General features: G+C 46.3%; 1 protein-coding gene across 3 annotated transcripts in view; it reads right to left on the reverse strand.

The window, feature by feature from the left end:
- LOC105933136 (low-density lipoprotein receptor class A domain-containing protein 4) overlaps nucleotides 1-11,482 on the reverse strand; it is a 259,066-nt gene that overhangs the window by 43,531 nt on the left and 204,053 nt on the right. Inside the window, exon 1 of one of the 3 annotated variants that reach the window (XM_012872536.3) lies at nucleotides 4,010-4,455. The exons of the other annotated variants lie outside the window; for them this stretch is intronic. Within the exon in view, the coding sequence (XP_012727990.1) occupies nucleotides 4,010-4,103 (94 nt within the window). The 5' untranslated portion in view covers nucleotides 4,104-4,455. Of the gene's footprint in view, nucleotides 1-4,009; nucleotides 4,456-11,482 lie in introns of those variants that run through there. 3 annotated transcript variants of the gene reach the window in all.

The following is an 11,482-nucleotide window of genomic DNA, read 5'->3' on the forward strand; positions in this document are numbered from 1 at the left end:
ACAAAGCTAAAGCTTTTAATGCATATAGATGATGTTTTCAAGTTTGGACCAAACAACCACCACTAAATTCAGCTCCTTCTCCAAACAATCTCTTGATAATGCACGTGTTTAGAAAGTGCTCTGGGAAAAGTTCCTTAGGCTGGCAGAGTGAACTCTGAAGACCCAGAACTGTGAGCCACATGCCTTCGTATCCTGACGCTCAACAAGGAACTCCTTATTGCTCGGAAGTCATGAACTGCCAATTCATTACCACAACCCCTCCATTCAGGAGAAGTTGATGATTATTTAAAACTTTCTCTGGAAATGTAGGTAAGAAATGCCAGAGTCCCTTTTTGAATAACTGAGCATGCTCAAGACCATCCTACCTGCTCTTCCAATACTCAAGAATCTCTCAAATCCACTCTGGTCTTATTTCTTTCTACTGAGCCCCCCCACCACTTCACTAGGGTTTCATTAAAGGAACAATAAGTAATAATGATACTAGGTGGTTAAAATCAGAACAACACATAGACAATGCCTTTCACAGACATCCACCATTTACTCAGCGGTCCGTTGTTGAACTGAATGTTACTTCCACAGGACAGGTATGTGAGGGGTACAGGTGTATTCTCTTCTGTTTCTGGTCTGCTTCTCTTACTGCCTTCATGTTAGCAGGCTGCTGCTCTTTTGCCAAGATAAAATATCAAATGCTCTGCTTTGGGAACCTTGGGAACTCTCCTACGATTGGCTCAGGAACCAGGAAGTAAACACAGTCTACACTAAGAACTGTAGTAGTTCTGGATCGTACCTCTAGGTTTGAAAGGAGAAAAACGTGACTAAGGCGTTGATGGAGAGCACCCATTGTTTATAGGGAAAGTTACTTCCATCCTGGGAGAGAAATGACAATGACTTAGGCTGATTTGACAGTAAATATCTTACTTATAGCTCCTTTAACAAACTAAGGTAAAAAACTAACTTTTGTAACTGCACCCATGAAAAAAAAACACAGAACAAGAATGTTGTTAACGTAGGGACTAATGTATGTCTCTGAATAGAGACTACAATGTTAAATTAGACGAGTCTACATGGGGGGCTTGTTGCAAACTTACTGTACGCAACATGCATTAGGCTAAAAATGGCCAGGACTGCAATGAGAGCTAGCTAATCATTTAAGTATGTCACATTCAGGCTCTCTATGCCCAAACTAGCTCTTATTGTTTATCACAGCTAAAGGTTGTTGAGGTAAAAAGATAGAAAAGTGGTGAAGTCATCAAAGACTGTACGTTGCTTTGATGCCAAAGCAGCAGACGCTGGTTTTAGAAGCAACGTTTTCATTATTTATTTATTTTTACAGCAGCTAGGTAGGCTTGGTCTTATCTGTCTATCAGATTGGTGAGTTTTTATCACCAATCATGATTGCAACACTCACCAATATCACGGAATATCACATCATTACCGCATGTGTTCAGACTGATGCATCTCTACAGAGTTACGAAGTATCAATGATCACTTCTACTTTATCTTAAGAGGTAAAAAAAAAAAAAAATAGCATTTATTTGTAATCATTTAGACAGTTAGGACTGTCGGAAATTTGGCGTGGGTTTTACAAGGACTTCCTGTGCGAGCAACAACTGAAAGTTTTCAAGATTCACAACTCTGCAGCAGACTTCTTCCACCCTGAGGATGGAGCCTCATCCTGCTTTTCCACACACTTCTCCCTTCTTCCCAGAGTCCACTGCATCACCATCAGTACGACACTGCCTCATGGAAATGAAAGGGGAATTTGCATTAGGTTCAAGTGAAACGCCCTCACAGGTCACAGCATTTGCCCACTGGGCAAACCAAAGACAAGGCAGGAGAGTCTGACACGGCAATAGAAAGTCAATTTTAGATGAAATGGCTGCAGAGTGGGAAATGTTTGCAGAACACAGGCTTGTAAACTCACCCTGTGGGTAGCCAACGCTCACAAAACGCAGCAGCCAGGCATCTGGTTAAAAGCCTCCCCCATCCGACAGGCGAGCGCAAGTTAACGGCCAAGAGAGTGCACCTACAACGGTCCGACTTCGCCACGCCATTCTGTTACCACCACAATGAGAACATAGCGACAGCGAGGGAAGAACGCTTGCTAAAGGGTTCCTGCCTTTCAAGCCCCGCATGAAAATCCCAACGTGTGGGATGAGGGGTTCGGCTCCCGGCCGTGACGCGCCGCTGGAGCCCTGATCCTTCTATGTTCCACGTCTCTTTCAATCCCCCCATGTCGAAATGAAAGAGGGGAACGCACGAGTGAGACGGCTCGCTCCGGTTTAAAGGAAGGAAGTGTGTGTGTGTGTGACTGACTGTAGCTGGATTTCTTTAGCCAGATAAATCACCAAAGCATGAGCTGCATTATTCAGCCCTGCAGAGTCTGCATGACAACACGGCAGACAAACAAGAGGTCTTTTCAAACCAGACGGCCACTACAGCAGGGCAGAGCCGTTTCAAACCACTTGTGAACGGAGCGCCGTCCAACTGGTGAAACATTCAGAGACGCAAACTTGCTGCAAAATAACCCGCCTGGCATTTATCCCAAAGCACACACACACACACACACACACAAATGCAAACATGTGACCCGAAATGCTCTTCGGTTTGCTTTTCTGTTTCATATTTGCAAAGCAGTCAGTCAGTCAACACAATCGTGTGACTCTTTTCAGCCCCCCCCCCCCCCCCCCCCCCCCCCCCCCCCCTTTCCCACCCCTCTGTCTGTCCCTGGATGAACTAATTAGGCTCTGCTGTATCAGTGGACCTGTTCACACACCGGTTCATGTGTATTTTTCCTGGCCAGCAGCACCGTGGAGCCGTGGAATAGTGGAACACCAGCCCTTCTACCACACACACACACACACACACACACACACACACACACACACACTTCTTGGTTACAACGTGGCGTCAGCACAACCACACTCAGCTGCCAGATCTAAATCTAATATCCTGCGTTGATCTCATGTTGCCCGGCTCTGGCCTCAGCGCCTATGGAAATTACACATCACAGTAACTCTGTCTGTCTGTCTGTCTGTCTGTCTGTCTGTCAGTCGGTACATGTGCCTGTCTGGCTGGGGAGGCGTCTGCTCCTCTCTGTTTATATCTTTGTCGGTACTTGTCTGGTCGGCTGGGTATGAATCCGCCCGCCTCGTCTGCGCTGTCTGCTATGTGGACCTCTCCTGTTTGTTTGCCTTTGTCTGTCAGTGGATCTGCCAACAAATACTCCATCCTTGCCTGTCTGTCTCTCTTTCTGTCTGTCTGTCTGTCTGTCTGCACTGCTTTAACAGCACGCCTGCTCTCCTGAGCCCCCCTGCTTCGGCCATGCAGGGGAACATCTGCAGTGGATCAAGAAGGCAGCCCAGCCAGCAGCAGCAGCAGCAGCAGCAGGATAATGATAGTTTCTCTCTGGGCTACTCGCAGACATAACATACCATTCCGGCGTTTCCTGTCTGCGCTGACAGGCCAACTATTTAACCCTCTGTGCTCCTTCCTCGGAACATACGCGCAGCTCCGAGCGGCCGCGGGGATCCTGCCCTGCTCAGAAACTACGGAAACTCTTTAAAGTAGCATCAAATGTCAATGACTCACGCCACGAGCTGACGGATGTGAACCGACACCGTGTTTGAACCACCGTGAGCGAGAAAAAAAAAAAAAAAAAAAAAAAAAAAAAAAAAAGCACAGACACATCCGAGAATCTAGATTCAGGAGCTCCAGAGACACTTCCGTTGAAATAAACACCCCGAAAAGAGCCAGAAAGTCCGCCAGGTCCTGGGAAGTCGGCCTAAAGTTTGCTCCAGACAGAGAAGACCGACTGCGGCTCCTTAAAGAGGACTTAGGGCTTTAATGGGAGGAATTCTCAGCCCTCCGCGTACGGCTGTTTAACCGTGTTGGATAAAGATTAGGTCTAATAAGTTGTCGCATTAACTTAAGCCCAAAAGTCTCTCGGCTGCTTTTTTTTTTCTTTTTTCAGGTCAGGAGACCGTGAGGAGCGGCGACTGTTACTCACATATCTCCATTCCCTGTGGCTGGGAAGCGGTGCAGTTGCAGGAGCAGGTGACATTTGAGTTGCCAGGGCCGCCAGGGGCCGTTACGTTTTGCATGGGGCTGGGCAGACCGGGACACCGCTCCGGGGAGAGAGCCGCCGCCACCTCCGCCGCCGCCGTCGGGACACCCCGACGGAGAGACAACAGGAGGAGAAAGTTCCAGGCAGCGGCAGCAGCGCGCAGCCTGCCGCTACGAATAAACTCCCCCGACAGCCTTCGCACTTGGTGTCGCGCGTCTCGTCTCACGCCATGTTTGTTCCGGGGCGGCTCGGGCGGAGAACTGGAGCTAGGGTTCGGGCTCGAGCCATCGCTCAACGCATTCTGGCAGCGGCTCTTCTACGCCTCGCTCCGCTGCTGAGGGCAGCTGTCCTTCCTCTGCCAGTGCGGAGCAGACACACAGGGCTCGGGCCCCGCCCACCACAGACAGGCTTTCGCTGCGGCCAATCACAGCTGCCGGAGGGGAGGACTCCGCGGCTGAGAAGCCGCTACATTCAAGACCGCAAAAAATAAAATAAAATAAAAAATAAAAAAAACAAGAACCTTGACTTAATAGAGAGAGAGAGAAAAAAACACACCTAGCGACGACACAAGTCACCCTATTATCCTGGCATTACAAAATTATTTTTTTGAATTTATTTTTCCTTGGTGATTAACAGCGAGAGTTTTCTCAGATTTCTGCAGTGTACCGTTTTAAAATAAGAACTATTTAGGCAGCAATTGCTTGCTGGAAGAATTCTAGCCTTGTACAACAACCTGACACGCTTGGAAACTGTTGCCAATTATGACACGTGTAGCTGCACTGATCACTGACACTCATCAGAACACATCACAGGAATCACTGGCTACATGAAAGCACCACCAGGGTAAACTCTTGGTTCTTCTGTGTATCCGTCTGGGTGAAGGGGCATGTTTTGTGTGCCTTAGTCTTTTTTTTTCCCCCCAAATATGTAAGTATTTGTTTTAGCGCGAGTGTGTGTCAGTGCTTGGGGTTCTGTGAGGGTTGACCTGACACAGAAAGCCGACAGACGGCCGGGTCACAACTGACAATGGCTGTGGGAGAGCAGAACAGGGGAGATGAGGAGGGGGGAAGGAGGACAAGTTGGTCTGGTGTGTTATTTAGGGAGGGTGGAGAGAGCGTTTCGGGTTTCAATCCCTTGTTACAGCAGGCAGCAGCCAATGGAGACGCTTCTTTTAGAGACCTAACCTTGAGGTGACCCCCTCCTGCCCCCACCAACGCTGGGCTTGTGGTTCAGTGGCACATGCAGCTGAGAGGGAAGAACCCTCACCAAAACACAACCCCTGCTAATGTAAAAGAAGAGTACAACTCACACCCAACACACTCACACTCAGTCATCAATGTGGAGTTGTCTGCAGTCAGAACACGGGCCGTTCAAATTAGGAAAAGGCTCATCTACAGTTCAGAGAGAAGACGTAGAGCCACCATGTAGTTCGATAGTGGATCTTGGTTGGATTTTTATTTCAGACACAATAAAGCCACTACATTTAAGGTAAGGGTCTGAATGCAGGTCAAGATAGTAGAGCTGCTCAGTATATAAATATGGATGGCAAGTTTACAACAGAATACAGCTGTTGTCTGAGGATAATCAAAGGGCAAACAAAAGTTAATGCAACATGATGCAGAAATTTGGTAGCCCCAGAAAAATTACAGCACTTAAACACAGCACAGAAAAACTTTTCAGGCAATGTTTTTCTATTCTCTTATTAGCAAATGATTGAACAAGGATACCTAATAAATTTGCCAGCAAGAGAACAATCATCATGTCCGTAGAAGAAAATACGATCAGTTGCAAAAGTAGCACCCTCCCTTAGGAGTGTTTTGCCGCCGTTTATCTATTTATTGCTATACAACCTCGAATTAAAGTGGATTTTTTTAATTTGATGTTAGGTAATAGATCCAAACAAAATACTTCAGATTATTGAAGATAAATAATGTTAAAAAATGTTTTTGAAAGAGTTCCAGAAAATGAAAACTGGTATGTTGATCCACATCCTGTTGCTTTAACATTGTATCCAGCATGTCCACATCTCCATGTGGTCTGATAGTCCCCAGAATGCTATGCTGTGTGGTAGCGAAGGCTACAGCTAAGCCAGCTGCAGCATGAAGACAAAAAGGAAAACTCAACACAGGTGAGAGATAAAGCTGTATAGAAGCATAGATCAGGCTTGGTTTCATAAAAAAAAAAAATCTGAGCATCCCAGCACACACGTTATCACAGAGCTGTTTGGAATTAGACTACAATCAGATTGGAAAACCCTCAACAAGGGTAGGGTTAACCCTGACTCTTCTCAGTGTGGTCAGATGAGACACTGAACTATTTGGTCATCATGGGCAAGCCAGGGTAAGTTTATATTTATTGCATCATTCATACACAACATCAAATGACAAGACATACATTTAAAGAACAACGGTAAAATTTAAACGTCACAGACAACCCCATGTCTGGTGCAAAACCCCACATCCCGATTCCTGCTCCTGTTAGTACATCATGCTGAGGGGACGCTCCTCAGTAGATACTAGGAGAGATTGATAGTGAGAGAGACCTGTGGGAGTCTTCTAGACGTTAGAGACTGAGATACGGGTTCATCTTTCAGCAGAACAACCACCATAAACACAAGGGAGAACCATTAAATGTCCCAGCTTTAACACCAGACCAAATTCTTTCCTTTAAGAATCTCCGATCTCTGGTATGATTGGAAGATAGCTAAGCACACATTTTAACCATCTAACTAGAACTGGTGTCTGGAAATCTCTTCAGACCCTCAACGGTGGCTCTAAAAACCTTTGATCAAAAATGCTAAAGAACTGACCAACACTTTAAAATGTAAAGGTCATTTTAAAAATGCTAACTTTAGCAGTTTTTCCTCTGCTTTTTCACTCGATACAATACATGCATAACATTACAACAAAACACGACACTAAAAGTGTAAGGGATATTCTTGTGTATGAAGTATGTTTAGTCAATAGGCTACAAACCATATGCTTTTTTTTTTTTTACGTCATTTTCTGTTTGTGGTTCTGAACAAAAACAGGTGAGTTGGATTGAAGGCAAAAACGTCCAGTAGGGATGCAGAGGCAGCTGACCCCTGAACCGGATAAGGAAAGTTATTTCATATAATTTGTGCTCAAATTTGAGGAAATGAGTAGAAAACCCAGCCAGAGGAAAGGGCAGCAAGCAAAGGTAATAAAATGAAATGGAACTCTGCGTAGGGGAAACAAGTAGAAAAAGTCTGCACCGTTACCAGATGTTCAGCATTAAAGTGCCACATCACCAGCCAACTTTCACATCCAGCCATGAAAAACCAACGTTCCCTGACTGCAGCTTCCAGTGAATTACATGTTCCTCAATGAGTGCATGAGCACCTTCGGTAAAGGGAAGAAAGGCCCGTGGAACAGCGACAAACTGTTCAAACGGCTGGCAGCTGTCAACAGTTTATTGAAGCAACAACCTGACATCCTGCCACTTTGTCAGCCAAAGAAGCAAATACCAAATCCCCCCCCCCCCCCCCCCCCCCCCCCCACACTATGTCTTTAGGCTGAGGTCACAAAAAAATCCCAGACAAGCTCTCATCCACAGACACATTCAGACAGCCATCGATTCTCCCTCACACACACAACCCACCTCCGTTCCCTCACAAACACTTGCACCAAACACACACACGCGCGCACACACACACACACACGGCCCCACAAACACGCACAGTCTGTCTGGAGCGTCGATTCAGTCCCCCAGGGAGCACGTAGGGTGACACCACTAACAGGCCAGACCAGACTAGACAGCCAGCAGACAGATAAATGCTGGGCACGGCTGAATACCAAATGCACTCCGGTCTACCAGATCCCCTCCCATCCCCCCTGCCTGCAGTCTGCGCGCGCACACACACACACACACACACACACACACACACACACACACACACACACACACACACACACACACACGCACACACACACACACACAGCCTCTGTGTGTGTCTCTTGGGAAGCGTCTGTCTCCTCGTGTATTTGAGGAACACTAACTTTAGGTTGATGGGTTTATCACGCTTGGCACGTGTAGCCCCCCGCGTCTATTTTAGGAGCTGCGAGTGGGGTTTCCTTTCCACTGATGCTTATTTAGAAGTTCTCTTTGAGCCTTCGTGCCTTTGTTTTGGACCCATTCAGATCAAAGCCGTTCATGCAACACGACTTAAAAAAAAAAAACTGCTTTACTGAGCTACAAGCAGGCAGGGAGGAAGAGCAGCAGCAGCATCATGAGTCGTGCATGCTGGTGCAGCTATTGGCCGTATGGAGAGCCCATCTTCATGTGAGAATCCCCGGAGGCGTGTCATGTATGTGCCTGCTTTCAGCTGTACCCTGCATCTGGCCTGTGTTAGGGCTAAAAAAAAAGGACAAACGAATGCTGGAAGGTTTGTTTCCGTTGTTGCAGAGGGGACAGTGAACGCACCAGGAATGACCTCAGGGCCATGGCAGGAAAATAAAAAAAGCAGCACAACCACAGAATTAAATTCCTCCCCCCTGTCCAGTGCAGTTTTTTCCATCTAAACTGACTTGCTGAGCTGAATACTACTTCATAGCGCCATCTTGTGGTTGATATTTACAAAAGGCCCGTTGATCCTGACCATTGGAAAAAACTGCTCCACTTTCCAGGTGGCTGCATTAGCTCTCCTCCTGTTTTGGGCTTTGCTGCTCCCAGTCTTCCTGAACGGAGCATAAACTTCAGCTTTGAATCACTAACACCTTGACCGCCTTAAACAGAACATGCAGGACAACAGAACACAGGCTCGGTTCTTAGAGATATGAAAACATTTAAAAAGGAGAGTTTAAATACGATATACTGCGGTAAACATCCTGCATGGAGTGGGTAGGGAAGTTACTGACTGCCATGGCGGGATGCAGAACCATTCCAGACTCTAAAAGTGGTCGTATTGTTGCCATAATTGCTTCTTCAAATCTTTTGAAAGTCACCGAATTTTCCAAGTTTGCTTACTTAACCTGGCAGCAGGAGAGCACAAAAAGGTAGACAAGGGAAGCAAAGATCATCTAAATGCCCTCAGCAACGGATGAGTATTTATCCATGCTCTCAAACAGTTGCAGTGTCTGCTATTACCCATGTCTGACCCTGTTCTGGACGAAGAAGCTTTTTTTAAAAAAAAACAAGACTATGTTTATCGCTGTTTCTTGTGCATATTTTCTCTCGCACACGTTTTTCCTTCCACTCAGCTTTCCATCTATTCACTTGGACACAGCTCTCTGTGCCCAGCCAGCATCTTCAGCGGTGAACCCAAAGACCGTCTGCTGGACAGCTGTCAAGCCCACAGTCTTCCATGAATGTGCGGGCCACGAGAGGACTATCACAGATTTTATTGTAACATTGACATTTTCTGCCAACAGAGTTTGGTGTTCACAGAAAAAATCACAGAATTCACAGAAAAAAAATATACTTGGAATTTGTGACTCTGAATCTATGTAAAATAAGAGTTTGACCTTTTGAACTGGATTTAGAGCCCCAAATGACATACTGCTTGGGGACTCCTACAACCTTGAGCTGGCTCTGTGCATGGAAGGAACCCGGTGCAAAAGAAAAAAAAATTCCACTAGCGGTGTAGTATATGGGTGCTGAATTTGAAATCCACATTGTCTCAGACATAAGCCCTGTTCGCACGGGATAAGCATTATATGTGGACTTGGTGTAATAATTAAGTTACCCCCCTACGTCAGCTTTTCATGGGCAACATGGAGGTAAGCAGCAGATGGTGGCTGATTACAGAAATGTTAAAATATTATGCAACACAGTAAATGTGCAATGCTTGTTTGTAATCTTCAAATGAGCAAACAAAGTACCTTAGAACCACAAAGGCTCGACTGACACAGCCTCCATCATGTGACGCTTGTTAATGAGGTACGTAGCCTTGACGAAGATCAATTTTGTCTATAACATAACATTTTCAGCAGACCTATAGCTCTACCTACTTTGTGACATCTGTGTTCACTAAGTATTACTGAACGTCATTAGAAATGTCAGAACAGAAAGAGGGAGATGACTCAGTCTCCAAACTAGAGCAAGAACAGGATTCATGAATTAACCACAAGGTAGTTCAGCAGCTGACAAAGCGGCCGCGGCAGTAATAGAGAGTAAAAGGATGCGTTTGTTTACGCGCAAAGTGCTGAGTTACAGAAAAGCCTCTCCAGACAGTCGGAAAGCAGAGCGGAGAGAAGAAAAAAAAAAAAAGAAATACCGGGACGCCAAATCACATTTGCTGCTTCTTGCCCTTGTCTGGCTGCAGCGCCGTGTCATATCCTGTGCGCAAAGGTGCACCAGCTGTCTGGCTTCCCACCTCTGTTACCTCTGCTCACAAACCCACACCTCTCTTTCATCCTGTCATATATATATATATAAATATATATATATATATATATATATATATATATATATATATATATATAATATAGATATACTAACACTCCCCTTGCCTCCCTTGTTGCCGCAGGCACCACTGCAATGACACTACGGCATTTACTTTAAAGTTGTTTCTGTACGTTTTTGAACCTGTGTGCCAGAGAACGGAGAGAGAAACGTATATGTGAATGGGAGAAAGGCTGAATAGGAGACATAACCAGGCAGACGGAGAGAGTTTCAGGTTGAGGACGCAGACTGAGTGAATGAATAAATCAAAAGCCGAGCAGAAAAAGTAACAGAGATGATGAGGGAGACGAGGGAATATGAGAGACGAGAGGGAAGAAGGAGGGAGGAAAGGAGGAGGCAAAAACAGCCAGACAGGTAAAATACGTGATGGAATGATGGAGGAGGGGGTGGGGAAGCCAGAAAGGGAGAGAAGGAAAGCAAGGGACAGAAGAATGAAACAAAGAGAGAAGAACCTGGAGACACGGGCATTGAGGAAGAGTAGATAATCAGCAGGTATTGAGCTCTCCTCACCCCTGCGGTAGGGCCCTGCTGAGCATTGTAATGGGCTGTCTGCCCAGCTGCGACGATGAGCTCATGTCTGGCTTTTAATGCCAATCTCCTAAACTGGCACATGGCGATGATCGGTGAGAGCCGACGCAGCGCTGCACCTCGGCTGCTCAGCCACCGCGCAGAGCAGGTCAGAGCCACGCTGAGGAGAAGGACGAGCCCCAGCCAGGGAAAAACAGCCGTGGCAGGAGCCACAGAGGACAAAGGTGTGTCCCGGAGAGCCACCTGCGTCACAACGCTGATAAGAGCCTCAAACCAGACGGCATAATCACACGGCCACCGAGACGGCAGCTGCAAAAGTGTGTGTGAGAGTGTGTGTGTGTAAAACGGAAGGATAGCGAGATTAAAAAGAGGGAGAGCTAATGTGTGTGTTTTTTTATGCAGCCATACCAGCATGTGATTATAGAGTGCCGATGAGACGGGTTATAGCTTCCTGCTGTTAGGAGG

The sequence above is a fragment of the Fundulus heteroclitus genome, chromosome 3, assembly GCF_011125445.2.
Source record: "Fundulus heteroclitus isolate FHET01 chromosome 3, MU-UCD_Fhet_4.1, whole genome shotgun sequence".
Classification (NCBI taxonomy): domain Eukaryota; kingdom Metazoa; phylum Chordata; class Actinopteri; order Cyprinodontiformes; family Fundulidae; genus Fundulus; species Fundulus heteroclitus.